The sequence below is a fragment of the Mus musculus genome, chromosome 4 (assembly GCF_000001635.26).
Source record: "Mus musculus strain C57BL/6J chromosome 4, GRCm38.p6 C57BL/6J".
NCBI lineage: Eukaryota > Metazoa > Chordata > Mammalia > Rodentia > Muridae > Mus > Mus musculus.
The window spans coordinates 134,087,854-134,101,822 of NC_000070.6; the positions used below are offsets into that span (position 1 = coordinate 134,087,854).

Consider the following 13,969-nt stretch of genomic DNA (forward strand, 5'->3'; position numbering starts at 1 on the left):
GGGACCAACTGACTGACACGCAGACTGGCTGAGAGGCAGGGCCAGCTTTTGCCCAGGTGATGGCCCATTCAGAGAGGGCTGTGCAGGAGAGACCAGAAGGGCAAGGCAGGGAGAGGCTACCTCAGTGACCCACAATGGAGGTAATATGCTGTTCCCGGGAAGAGACTGACAGAAGCCGCATGCACACTGCGATGATGCTGTGGGGACCAGGAGAGTGACTGAGCACTGCTGAGTCAGAACAGCTGACATCTGCTGAGCGGCCCTTTTCAAAGTTTGTGAGTCCCCGAGCCACTCTGACTTGTTCCGGGCCACACAGCTAGAAACAGAGCAGAAGTTCTCCCGGGCTGCCTGGTTATCCAGCTTGTACCCCATACCAGCACATACCCTGGGCACTAGGGATCATTAGACCTGGGTCTGGAGCCCAGGTGTTGGGCTTCAAGTCATTGGTCTTGCCTTCTTCAGCCTCAGTGCCTTCTCTGCTAAATGGAGACCATGATAGTATCTATCTCAGAAAGGGATTGGACAAATTGTTCTCCCTAGGATCTGGCCTGCAACAAGCCATGGATAAAGAAGAGCAGTTATTAATCTCTGTGATGATTAGTTACCATCCCTGAGAAATGAACAAGAGATGATACAGAATGAGCCCCAAGTTTCCAGCCTACCCATTAGTTCTCAGGAGTTCCGACTCTCTGATAGAGACCTGTAATCCCAGGACTCTGGAAGCTAAGGCCTGCGCTATGTAGCGAGGGGATGGTTGAGTTTGAGGTGGTGCCAGTCTGTCAACACATTGAGACTGAAAATCTGGGGACACAGATAACAGTCAGTGTCCTCAGAAGGGAAGAGGCCCTCAGATCCAAGACACGGATCTTGGGGTCACAGGGCAGAGTCTGGACTTGGGTTATTTCGCGGCCTCATCCGTCTCTCCTTCTTTAACCCCAGCACTTTTCAGAGCCTTCCCTGTCCCTCTTTGGCCTCGAGTGTTTCGAGGGAAAGGAGATCGAGCTGACTGGGGAGGTGCGAAGCCTGCAAGCCGAGGGCTTCAACAACCACGTGCTGTCTGTGCGCGTCAAAGGCGGCGTGTGAGTGTGTGCTCCAAACTGTGTTGGGTGATTGGTGGGATGGGGACCCCACCCCAGGCCATGAAGGAGGGAGTAGTAGGCCTGAAGGCCTCTGGCTCGGGTGGGGGGGTGCGGGGAGGGGAGGGGTGGTGGAGGTGGGGCTCAGTTGTATGCTGAGTTCTAAAAACCCCAAATGGACTTGCTAGCCTCTTCCTCCCGCTGAGGGCCCTCACCCAGTGTGAGAGAAGAGGGGGCAGAGGTTGTTCTAACATGTGTACTTTGTCCTCTTGTCCTCCACCTGTCTCTGTCTGTGTCTGTCTGTCTGTGTTCCTCTGTGTTGCTGGCACCTGCTGGGCACAGCTGGGTAGTGTGTGAGCACAGCGACTTCCGGGGCCGCCAGTGGCTAGTGGGCAGCTGTGAGATCACCAACTGGCTGACCTACAGCGGTACCCAGAGGGTGGGCTCCCTCTACCCTATCAAACAGGTAGGTAGCAGCCAGCTTGAGCGCCTCGGTGGGTGTGCCTGTCCACACATACGCCTGCCTGTGTTTCCCAAGTTTGCTGTTGGTGTCAGGTCACATGGTGACCGGTGACCTCATTCTCTTCTTGCCTTGCCACCTCAGTCCTTTTTCTCTCAATCAACTTGAAAACAAAGCAGCTTTACCTGTCCTAAAGGACAATACAATAAATATAATAAGCTTATTCACCCAAAACTGCAAATCATCTCATGGACGGAGTTTGCATGCAAGAGTGCATTGTCTATATCTGCTTGTCTATACGTTGGCTTCAGTTCTGCACACATATATTTCTTTTTTTTTTTCTTTTTGGTTTTTTGAGACAGGGTTTCTCTCTGTAGCCCTGGCTGTCCTGGAACTCACTCTGTAGACCAGGCTGGCCTCGAACTCAGAAATCTGCCTGCCTCTGCCTCCCAAGTGCTAGGATTAAAGGCATGTGCCACCACGCCCGGCCACACATATATTTCTAAGCTATGGCTGTGGCCTGTGTGTGTGTGTGCATGCATGTAAGGAGTATGTATACACACACACATGTGCCCTTCTAAGAGTCTGTCTGTACGTAAGCTATTTGGGGTCTGGAGGACATGGGTGTCTGTGTGCCTGTCCATGCCTGTGCCCCAGAGAGTTCTGAGCTGTGTATGAGGGCATGTGTTTAGTCTCATTGTTCACAGACTCTCATGGCAACATTGTCGGAAGAAATCCTGGCAAATACCTTAAACTCTCATATGGGGAGATAAAGACCCAGGGGAGTGGACAAGGAGTTTCTCCGCAAAGTTGGGCAAGCACTGTTTGTCTATGGATCTTGGTGTGTGTGTGTGTGTGTGTGTGTGTGTGTGTGTGTGTGTGTGTGTGTCCGGTAGTATAACCCTGGCTAGCCTGGAACTCTCTGTGTAGACCAGGCTGGCCTCAAGCATCCATCTCCCTCTGCCTCCTGAGTTCTGGGATTCGACGTGTGGGCCATCTTGCCCAGGTGTTTCCTCATCTATAAAATGGGGATAACATTTGTGGTCCTGCATTTGTTGAAGACTGAAAATTGATAATGACTGCAGAACCATTGGGCAGTGCTCTAGTGGGAAACATGGCTCAGATCGAACTTAGGGCTAACATCATCCTTTCTGCTACTGTCACCACAAACAAAGACCCTGCTAATCCAGAGCCACTTCTGATCTCTGGACACCTTTAGCTTTAGCATGTATGTATGCATGCATTTTCTTTCTGTGTGTGTGTGTGCGCGTGTGTCTCTGTGTATATGTGTGTGTGTGTGCATGCGTGAGTGTGTGTACATCTGTAGTTTTATAATCAGCTGTACCTGTAGTAAGCATAAGTCGCTGGCACAGAACGGGCTGGGAGGAGCTGTGTGTCAGTTGTGATGTGAATGTGATGGCTGCATAGACCTGTGGAATCGTTTGTGCCTTCTATAAACTGCCACCTTGTGGACTGAGGGTATACCTGCCAGGGTCCCTTAACACAGGTGCAGGTATCTATAGTTACTGAGCTATGCATATAGTATGGGTGTATAAAAAAGATGTGACTTTGTCAGTGGGGACATTTGGAGGCAGGGGAGATTTAGGAGTGTGGGTCCCTCGAGGGTCCCTAGTTGAGGGTGGTAGGGCATCCCTGACAGCAACGTCTCAGCCTCTTCTCACCATCAGCGCCGAGCCTATTTTCGCCTGTGGAATGCGGCACTAGGGGGATTCCTGTCAGTGCCTGATCACGTGGAGGACATGAAAGCAGGCCGCGTGGTGGTCTCCGAGCCCCAAGCTGGGGGCAGCTGCATCTGGTACTATGAAGATGGCCTGCTGAAGAACCAGGTACGGTTCCAGAGCTTGTTTTGCTGAGACCAGGTTTGCCAACCTGCCTTGGGAAGTCCCAGCCCAGTTAGATGCAAGATGCATGCAACCCGGAAGTAGAGATGCGAGCTCATTCATCTTTCTTATGTTATATCTTCAAAGAACTAGTGTTTGGGGCTGGGCAAGTGCCACAGTAGTTAAAAGCACTTGTTGCAAGCCGGGCAGTGGTGGCACTTGCCTTTAATCCCAGCACTTGGGAGGTAGAGGCGGGCGGATTTCTGAGTTTGAGGCCAGCCTGGTCTACAGAGTGAGTTCCAGGACAGCCAGGGCTACACAGAAAAATCCTGTCTCGAAAAACAAAACAAAACAAAAACAACAACAACAAAAGCACTTGTTGCTTTTGCAGAGGACCTAAGTTCAGTTCCCAGCATAAAAATGATGACATAGGCCATCCCTAATTCTAGTTGCAGAGTATTTGATGCCCTCTTCTAACCTCGGTGGGCACCAGGCATGTGTTTATTGCACAGACATGCATGCGGTCAAAACACTCATAAAATAAATCTAAAAATGAATGAAGAGACTTACCTAGGGCTAGATTCAAAAGTAGTGAATGAGCTGGACAGGGTGGCCCACGTATTCAGGAGGCAGAAAGAGTTGAATATCTATGAGCTCAAGGCTAGCCTGGTCTACATAGCAAGTTCTGGGCAAGCCAAAGCTACATAGATACTGCGTCCCAGACAAAAGAAACCACAACAACAAAAATCCAGCGAGCGAAGGATGGCTTGAGCATGGGAGATTTCCTAGGCCAAATCTCACGATCTTCTGGGGCCTCAGATGGCCCCCACCATGAGCCTACAGGTGATTGGACCTCCTAGCCCAGGCTCCAAAGTAGTACTATGGGCCGAGAGCCGCCTACCACGCCAAACCTGGAGCATCAATGAATTGGGTCACATCTGCAGCCAAATGTTTGAAGGCCAGATCCTGGATGTGAAGGGTAATGTAGGGGTGGGGTAAGGGTGCATAAGAGGGGAGTAAAAACTGGGCTGCATCCAGCACTCTCTGACCACCTCTGAATTTTCCCCCTCCTCTCCCCCCCCCCGCAGGCGGACGAGGGTATGACCGTGACCATGTGGTGCTGTGGGAACCAACCAAGGACAGACTTTCCCAGATCTGGACTGTCCATGTACTTTGAACCAACCAACGCCATCACCAGTTTCCTTCAGGAGGCTTTTGCTGGGATGAAGTGTTTTATACAGATTTTGCTGTGAAATAAGCTATTTTCTACTATGCTGCTGGTGGTCTCGTCTCTGCACCTTGATGTTGGGATGGAGAGAGTCCAGTTGACCCTCAGCCTCCTCTTCTGGTTGGTTTCACTTCCTGTGCAGCTTCCCCTGACCACCAGGGGGAGCTGCATACCCCACACTGGTGTGTCATCCGTTCTGCCTCTCTGACTGTAGGGACTAGCCAGCCAAGCCTATGTGATTCCCACCCCAGTGCAGGACTCAGATGGGTGTTCAGGGGACAGAAGTGGATGGCTGTCCCACTTGGAAGAGGTACTGTAGGAGTTGGCCAGGCCAGAAAGAAATAACAGCAGAAACTATTCCAGGGATAGAGATGTATCCAAGGGTGAACTTTCAAGGTTCGGTCTGTGAGTCCACAGTGGGCAGGGCAAGAAAGACAGGAGGGTCTACATTTCTGCTTCTTCTAAATCTGGTCACAAAGCCTGAAGGTTTAGCCTTGGGCAGAAAAGCCAGGAGAAGGGGCTGGGTCCCTAGCTGTGTGACAGGTCAGGATATCAGAGACCTCGGGCTGCAGTTATGTTGCCATCCTCTGTTGACATGGGATCCTGGGAAGACACAGAGGCAAGGACCCTTGGGAATCAGTCTGAGCTTCCTTGTCTCCTCCAAAGACCACCCCCAAGCCCAGGAGGGCAGGGTGGTTAGAGGGGCTGCTGGTCCTTCCTGCCTTCCCTGGCTGAGGGTGTGGGTAGCAAGCCTTGCCTCCTCATCCTCTTGCCCAGTGATAGAAGGCATGTGGTCAGAGACTTGGGAGCCATCCTTCCGCAAACCTTCCCAGACACGGGCTGCTTCTGGGTCTGTAGTACTCCCGTTGGGAGTTTTGAGAGAAACAGCCAAACAATATGTGATTTCCCAGAATCTATCAGTATGAAGACATCAAGGGCATGGGCTGGGCACCTGCCTGAACCTGGGGTGTGTGGGGCTTGAGAGTCAAGGGCAGTACTGGGTTCACTCCTAATACTGCCGCACACATGACTCCTGAGGCCAGTGATGTGCAGTGATCGATCACACGTGGGACCCCATCTAAGCATAAGTATAACTTTATTGTGCCCTAGCTGGGTGTCACGGCCCCGCTCCCATTCCGGCCATTGGCTGTCAACTTTAGCCTCCTTGGATATCTGCTATCAACCCTTCCCGTGGGTTGGGATGTCTCTCGCTACTGATGGTGGCAGCAGTGGGTGGAGCACGGGGCTTCAGAAGCTGCGCCTTCACCTCAGCTGAGGTAGAAGAGGCACATTAAGGTATTGGCAAAGAAGAGGAAACTGCAGGCACCCGCATCGATGATGGATGAGGCCCCACTCTTTAAGGGGGTTTTTTTGGTGGAGGTGCTGTTTTTGTTAGTACCAGAAGCGGCCGTAGTGGCTTGTCCCAAGGATCCTGTTTGTATCTGCAAGAGAAGCGCTGCTCAGTAGGATTTGAACCTTCTGTTGAGGGCTCCTGCCCCTTTGTTCCCTTTCTTCAACTCTAGGCTTCCATAAAACTGCCATCAGCCCTGTTGAGATGTTTGGCTTCCCACCTCATCACAGGCAAGGGAAAGGCAGCCCCCATGTTTGTCATTCTTCCACCTCGAAACTTCCCACCACTTTTCAGGCTGCCAGATCCTCCAGCAAAGAGGGAAACAGAAACCCAAATGTGGGCTTCCCCTCCCAGAGCCTCGGTTTCCTCATCTCCTGGTGATCAGAGTCCACCATGGTCCAGAGTATCACACGTGACGGGCCTGAGTAAGGCCCCTGGCAGAGGGTGGGGTGGGGATGGCAGGTGACAAGCTGTCCTTGATGCTTGATCGGGCAGTAACTGAAGTTGCCCTTGATGGTCATCAAACTAGTTTTGGTGGCCATCAAACTGCCTTGATGCATGGTCTAGATGTTCTTGATCAAGAACTTGATGGCTCCATTCCCTGTGCTAATCAGGCCTCTCTGCGTACATAGTGCCACAAAGGATGCCTCCCAGGGTGGCAGTTGATCTGCAGAGTATATGGGAGACTTCTGTCTCTGTATTCCTGCACACCCACAATTCACTATGGCAGGGGCAGGGGACCCTCGGTCACCTATGGCAGTCTATTAGACCTCTCTCCAGCCCTCTCAAAAGGGCCACTTCTGCGGCTCTCCTCATCAGGGCTTCCTCTCCTGATCCAGAATTACCCAGAACCCTCTGAGTAGCTTCACACATCAGACACCTTCTGAGATTTCCCTCTCTGAGGCCAGTCTGATAGCGCCTGTGAGGAGTAGAAACCCAGCCATATAGGCCCTCCTAGATCCCTGGTTTCCAGTTGGCGACCATCTATCTCTGTCCCTGTGGTAGAAGGCAAGGGTCCCCACCACCACCACCGAGAACCTGCATTCCTTCCCCAGAACCTGGACCAAACCATTAAGCTAAGACCTGGTGGTAGCTGCAGTGACTCTAGGAGGAGCTGTCCTTACCTGAATCACAACCAGAAGAATGATAGTGAGGAAGAGGAGGAAGCTCTTCATCCTGAAATCTTCCTGGGCTCTGTAGCAGCTTTGAGAGATGAGTTCAGGACAGTCTGCAGGCCACTTTGAACCTGGCTGCTTTTTCTGCAGAAGAGAAAGGGAGGAGGCGGGAGGAAGGAGGGCCTAGGGGCGGGGAAAGGAGCTTCCTTCTTTCAAACCTGGGGGTGGATGAAACTAGCCTTGAGGTTCCTGTAGATGAGTTGTCAGTTCTCAAAAGAAGCACAGGCAGGGCATACAGAGCAACATGGAGACACGGGGCAGGATGGATGGATGGTTTCCAGGCTTGGAGCCCTGTGTCCTGGGAAGGAATCTTGTTTTCATGATTTGACAACTCAGACCTCAGGCCTGAGGCTGAATTTACAAGTCTTTAACATCCCCCTCAAAAAAAAAAAAAAAAAAAAGTATGCTGCAGTGATAAGCCTTATTTTTTTATCTTTGTATTTTGAGACATGGTCTATGTCACTCTGGATGGGTTTACATTCAAGCTGCTCCTGCCTCAACCTCTGAATTCTGGAATTGCAGCCCTACATCACACTGCTGACTAATCACTTACTTTAAAAAGAGCCAACAAGGGGCAGGAGAGGTGGCTCAGAGATTAAGAGCCCTGGTTGCTCTTCCAGAGGACCCAGGTTCAATTCCCAGCACCCACATGGCAGCTCACAACTGTAACTCCAGTTCCAGGGAGTCCAACACTCTCACACAGACACCCATGCAGGCAAAATATCAATGCATATACAATTAAAAAAATCATTAAAATAAAAAGCATGCCAGCTCTTAGGAGACAGAAGCAGGTGGGTCTCTATGAGTCTGAGGCTAGCCTGGGCTACATAGTGAGTTCCAAGTTCCAAGATTGAACTACATAGTTAAGATTCTGGCTCAGGCTAGGTGTGGTGGCGCACGCCTTTAATCCCAGCAATTGTGAGGCAGAGGCAGGCAGATTTCTGAGTTCGAGGCCAACCTGGTCTACAGAGTCAGTTCCAGGACAGTCAGGGCTACACAGAGAACCCTGTCTCAAAAATAAATAAATAAATAAATAAATAAATAAATAAATAAATAAATAAATAAATAAATAAAAATATTCTGGCTCAAAACAAAAATAAGCCAAAACAACCAAAAAGCCCTGTATATTGATAATGCCTAACTCTAGCAACTGTTATATAAATGGCAATTGTGTTTTGTTTTAAAGATTGAGTCCCTGTAATCCCAGAACTCAGGGTAGAGCCCAGGAGACGATCAAGGGCAGTTATATCTAAATGGTGACTTTGAGGCCAGCCTGGGCTACCTGGGACTCTGTCTGAAAACACACAGGCAAGCAAATGATCAGACAAGAGAAGGGAGCTAAGAGAGTGGAGTGGATGTAGAAGTCGTGGGAAATGGTGGATGGATCCTACCATTGGTTCTATGGAGGCTCAGGACCATTGAGATCCAGGAACCGGTAGCAAGATTTGATTAGTTTTGGGTCTGGCCCCATTTCCTCTGCTCCTCTGCTCTTTATTTTAAGTGAATCATTTTTGGGAAAAAAAAAATCCTTAAAGAAGTGTGTGTGTGTGTGTGTGTGTGTGTGTGTGTGTGTGTATGTGTGTGTGTGTATGTATGTGTGTGTGTGTGTGTGCATATGAGTGTTTCACCTGTGTACACCATGCATATGCCTGGCTCCTGTGAAGGCCAGAGAGGATATCAGATGCGCTAAGAACTGGAGTCACAGCTGTTCATAGGTGATGGTAATCGAACCCGGCTCCTTTGCAAAAGCAGCAAGCGCTCTTAAACCGCTGAGCCATCTCTCCAGTCCTTCCTGAAGTCTCTTAAGACTTGATGTTTTGGAATTTGGGTGAAGAAGTGTCATCCTACTCAGAGAGGCCTGAGAGGGGGCTCTTGGGAAGACAAACAGGTAAACACAGCCCAGCATTCAGGAATTAGAAGGCAGCTATTGATCTCTGCTGTGGGCAGAGCGATGGGAGAGTCCCCAAATCTGTTTGGACAGTGCCCTGCCCTAACTTAGACAAAACAAATCTGTGGTTTTGATACTGGGCAGTAATTATCTCCACTTGGCTGATTGAAAAAAAGTGACTTGGTCCAAGTTCATGACTTATCGAGTCATTTGAACTTGAGTCCAGGTCCCTCTGATGTCACAGCCACTTCCGGGACTGCTCTTGAATGAGCCAACCCAGTCTGTGCTGTTGTTGTTTAGTCCGTTTTAATGTGGTTCCTCACACAAGTTAGGCAAGTAGTCTCCAGCCCTTGATTAAATCTTGACTCCCTCTCCTTCTTCATTGGCTCTGCAGCCCAGCTCCTGCCTCACCCATTCCCCTGGCTTAGTCTATGTGGTGTCTTATTTACATGCCAGATGGTAAAGGGGACTTCCCTGGCTTCTCTTATATGGTTCGGGACTTTTGTCACAAACCTGAGAGGGCCTCAGGGGCTTTGAGCTCCCAAGATAAAGCTGAGAAAGAGAAGTGAGAGTCTGACCTAGCGGGAGAAGGGGGAGGATTGAGGGTGGAGGAAGTGACATCACCACCTCCCATCACCCACCTTCTTGGCTGTTTTGCCCTTAGACCCTACAGTCTCAGCTACTATGCCTGGGAGAGAAACCTGGGAGCCAGGGAAGCCACAGGAGACAGGAGGCCCATGCTGAAGCCCAAGATAACCCTGCTGAAAACTGGACAAGTGTCCTCCTTCTCTTGAGAATTGGAGCTACATAGAGTTGTGAATCACCAGAAATCCAGAAATGGGTGTTGGGATCCGAACTCAGATCCTCTGGAGGAGCAGCAAGCGCTTTTTTTTTTTTAACATTTATTTATTACTATATGTAAGTACACTGTAGCTGTATTCAAACCCACCAGAGGAGCTTCAGATCTCATTACAGATGGCTGTGAGCCACCATGTGGGTTCTGGGATTTGAACTCAGGACCTCCTGAAGAGCAGTTGGCGCTCTTAACCACTGAGCCATCTCTCCAGCCCTGCAGCAAGGACTCTTAACCACTGAGCCATCCCTCTAGTCTGGATGTAACCTTTTTTTTAAATAAAGTATCAGCGTGGGGCACAAACATGCCACTGTTTGTGTGGAAACTGGAGGACAACTTTCAGGAGTTGGTTCATTCCTTCATCAGTGTGGGTCCCGAAGACTGAACTGGGTAATCAGCTTGCCTGCAGGCTCTTCTCCCACTCCGGCATCTCACGAACCCCTTAAGCTTAGTGTATTAATGTATTTTCCAGCACTGGGTAGGTACCATGAGCTCCACCACTGCCCTACTCTTCAGGTAAGAAAGATTAGGTTGCAAACCCCTCAAAGTTTCTTTTTCGGATCCTGAGGTGTGAGGTGTGCGGTGGGGGATGAGTGGGATGGGACACAAGGATGCTGGGAATATCTATAAGGACCTGGCCATGAAGAGATGTCTGCTGTCTGCCCATACCCAAGAAGAGAAGTAGAGCTTCCAGCCTTTGCCTCTTTTGGCCTTTGAGCAGCTACATTCTGTTTTGACAGCATCTGTGTAGACAGAAGCCGGGTTGCCAAACTGAGAGGAAAAGTCCCATTTGACAGATGGGGAAACCGAGGGCAAGGCAGAGGCAATACTAGAACTACAGACTAGACTTCTCAATGGCTGTGCTCCACTGGACACTTTAACGTCTGACTTCCTAGCCTTGACAAAGCAGGAGTCTGTCCACACACCCCATGCCTCTCCTCACAAATTGAGACCAAATTTCCTTAGCTTGATGGTCAGCCCCCCTCCCCCGCCAGCCTTCTTCCTTATTGCCAGACCTCATTTGGTAACATCCTCTACTGCCCAGTGCGTACCACTTCCTAGCTGGCCCTCCCCCACACTTGCCTGGCTGCCTCCGGCTCTCTGACACCTCTGCCCTTCCCCGGAGAAACTTTCCACTTCCTCTGTGAAACTCCCTACGAGATGGCTGTGATCTTCACACTTCAAGTGCTTCTTTGGCCGCTGTGAAGATGACTGTTTCCTGAGCTGGTGTGTAGCCCTGCAGAATGCTTCCCTAGAAGGCCAAAGGCTTGGTTTTCCAGCCCGGCCACACGTAATTCCAGGTGTGGTGGTGCAGCCCTGTAATCCCAGCATTGGAGAGGATTAGAGGGTCAAGGTCATCATGCTTGGCTACATAGTGAGGCTGAGACCAGACTGAGCTACATGAGACCTTGTCTCAAACAAAACAAAGCAATAAAAGACTGTACCTTTTTTGTGTGTGTGTGATCTGACCTAGGACTTGTCACCTCTCCAACCCAGTAGAGCATTGAACATGGGACCAACTGGTGTCAGGTGCTACATCCACTCCAGTAGTGACAAGCATGACAGGCCCCAAAAACCTGGGAGCTGTCCCGAGGGGAAAGTTCACGGAAACTTAGTCTCCTGGAACGGTGGTGTCCTGTATAACGAATGCTCCAATGTCCTTGCTTTACTGGTAAACGGATCTGAGTGCTTTCCCTTAATATTGAGGAACCAGAGTAGATACTTAGAACTATAGATAGCTGAGTTATACCCATACACCGGAATTTACAATGGCTTAGGGGGAAGTTGGACTATACAAAAGACTAGACTAGGAACTATGGCAAGGGCACAAAGCTCTTGCCCCTGGCTTCTAAGATTAAGTGGACCTTAGGTGGAGCTGTTTTTTGTTTTGTTTTTTAAAGATTTATTTATTGTTATATGTAAGTACACTGTAGCTGTCTCAGACACACCAGGAGAGGGTGTCAGATCTCATTACGGATGGTTGTGAGCCACCATGTGATTGCTGGGATTTGAACTCAGAACCTCTGGAAGAGCAGTCAGTGCTCTTACCCGCTGAGCCATCTCTCCAGCCCAAGAGGTATGATTTAATAGCACCATAGAGCACTCAAGCTATATCTTTGTTGTTACTGCTGTTTTTGAGACAGCCTACCTGACAGTGTAGCTCAGGCTGGCCTCAAGCTTCTATTAAGGTAAATCACCCATCCATCCATCCATCCATCCATCCATCCATCCATCCATCCATCCATCCACCAGCTCACCCATCCATCTGTCCATCCATCCATTCATCCATCTACCCTCCTATCCATCCATCCATCCATCCATCCATCCAACCATCCATCCATCCATCCATCCAACCATCCATCCATCCTTTTGTTCATTTACTCTTCAAATTTACTTATACTTACCAGCTTGGGCAAGATAAAGGAAGAGGGGACCCTCCCCTTGAGGACTTCATAGGCCTGTACTAGGGCAGGGTGTCTATAGGTCACAAAACTGGATGGGAAGGTGACCATGGCATCGGGCTGTAAAGTAGAATGTAACCCTGCTTAAGAGAAGGGAGAAGGCCCAGAGCTGGTATCGCTAGGGTTTGAAGGAGAAGCAATGGAAGGTGTTCCAGAAGAAGCCCAACACTCGGGAGGAGCTTGCTGTTCCTGGAGCATGAGGAGGGTGGAGGGCGGGACTTTGACTATAGAGGCTTCAAGTATCCTAAGCTGGGGGTGATGGGCATTCATCAGAGGTGGGGGCTGTAAGGGTGGCAAAGGCGGAAGAGGAGGAGTACAGAGAGCACAGTTGTCTCCTCAGGGACTCTGTGGGCTTGAAAGACTCCCTCTCTCTGCTTCCTTCCTCCCAGAGCTGCTAGCTCTCAATAAACTCCTTAGCCCCAAAGGAGCCATGTCTGCTAAGCATCTTTCAGTTAATGAGCTAAAAGTCAAGTAGATTCTGTCCACCCAAGAACAGAATTCTGCTCAAGCCCTGGATGGGGTAAAGAGGCAGCCAGAGGAGCTACATCCCAGAAGTGAAGAAGGAGTCCTGGGTGGTGTGGAAGTTATGTAGACCCATCTCCAGGGGCTCCTAGCATTCAAGGCTGGAGACCCCAGAAAGTTTTCCAGGGTCTCTAAGATGGTACATTGAGTGACAAGGGCTGAGAAAGTAACCCTGAGGAGAGTTTAGCGGTGGTTCTCAACCTTCCTAAGGCTGTGACCCTTTAATCTGGTTCCTCTTGTCGTAGTGAGCTCCAACCGTAAATTTATTCCATTGCTACTTCATAACTGTATTTTTGCTACTATCTAATATGCAGGATATCAGGTATGGGGCCCCAAACTGGGTCACAAGCCACAGGTTGAGACCTCTGGATTAGAGTCTTCATGTTTTTCTTCTTCCTTTTTTTTTTTTTTTTTTCCAGACAGGGTTTCTCTGTGTAGCCCTGGCTGCCCTGGAACTCACTCTGTAGACCAGGCTGGCCTCGAACTCAGAAATCCACCTGCCTCTGCCTCCCAAGTGCTGGGATTAAAGGCATGTGCCACCATGCCCGGCTCTATGTTTTTCTTTTTCTTTGTGTTTTTTTAAAGACAGGGTTTCTCTGTGTATCCCTGGCTGGCCTGGAACTCACTCTGTAGACCAGGCTGGCCTCGAACTCAGAAATCCACCTGCCTCTGCCTCCCAAGTGCTGGGATTAAAGGCATGTGCCACCATGCCCGGCTCTATGTTTTTCTTTTTCTTTGTGTTTTTTTTAAGACAGGGTTTCTCTGTGTATCCCTGGCTGGCCTGGAACTCACTCTGTAGACCAGGCTGGCCTCAAACTCAGAAATCTGCCTGCCTCTGCCTCCCAAGTGCTGGGATTAAAGGCGGGAGCCACCACACCTGACCTGGTTTTGTTTTTCTAAACAGGGTTTCTTTCTGTAGCCTTGGCTGTCCTGGGGCTCACTCTGTAGACCAGGCTGGCTTCGAATTCAGAGATCCTCTTGCCTCTGTCTCCTGCTGGGATTAGAGACAAGTGCCACCACCACCTGGCAAGAAATATTTTGAAAACATCTATAGAGGTGTTTGATAAGTACTTTGCATTACCCTCCTAATGGCCAATCCCAGCAACCTTGTCA

General features: G+C 49.9%; 2 protein-coding genes across 6 annotated transcripts in view; one reads left to right on the forward strand and one right to left on the reverse strand.

Moving 5' to 3' along the window:
- Crybg2 (crystallin beta-gamma domain containing 2) overlaps positions 1 to 4,651 on the forward strand; it is a 31,774-nt gene extending 27,123 nt beyond the window's left edge. For 4 of the 5 annotated variants that reach the window (XR_003954928.1, XM_006538748.4, XM_006538750.2 and 1 more), the window contains 5 exons: positions 940 to 1,079; positions 1,419 to 1,542; positions 3,225 to 3,383; positions 4,197 to 4,356; positions 4,466 to 4,649. Coding sequence is in view for 4 of the 5 variants with exons in the window: in XM_006538748.4 (XP_006538811.1) it covers positions 940 to 1,079; positions 1,419 to 1,542; positions 3,225 to 3,383; positions 4,197 to 4,356; positions 4,466 to 4,554 (672 nt within the window). In the remaining variant the exon portion in view is untranslated. Of the gene's footprint in view, positions 1 to 939; positions 1,080 to 1,418; positions 1,543 to 3,224; positions 3,384 to 4,196; positions 4,357 to 4,465 lie in introns of all 5 variants that reach the window. The other variant, NM_001162970.1, reaches the window with a different exon arrangement.
- Positions 4,652 to 5,684: 1,033 nt separating this feature from the next.
- Cd52 (CD52 antigen) lies at positions 5,685 to 7,220 on the reverse strand. The gene is made up of 2 exons (NM_013706.2): positions 7,081 to 7,220; positions 5,685 to 6,047 (listed from the first exon to the last, which is right to left on the reverse strand). Exons 1-2 carry the CDS (start codon positions 7,129 to 7,131, stop codon positions 5,874 to 5,876), a joined length of 225 nt encoding a protein of 74 aa, NP_038734.1. The 5' UTR covers positions 7,132 to 7,220; the 3' UTR covers positions 5,685 to 5,873.
- Positions 7,221 to 13,969: the final 6,749 nt, after the last annotated feature.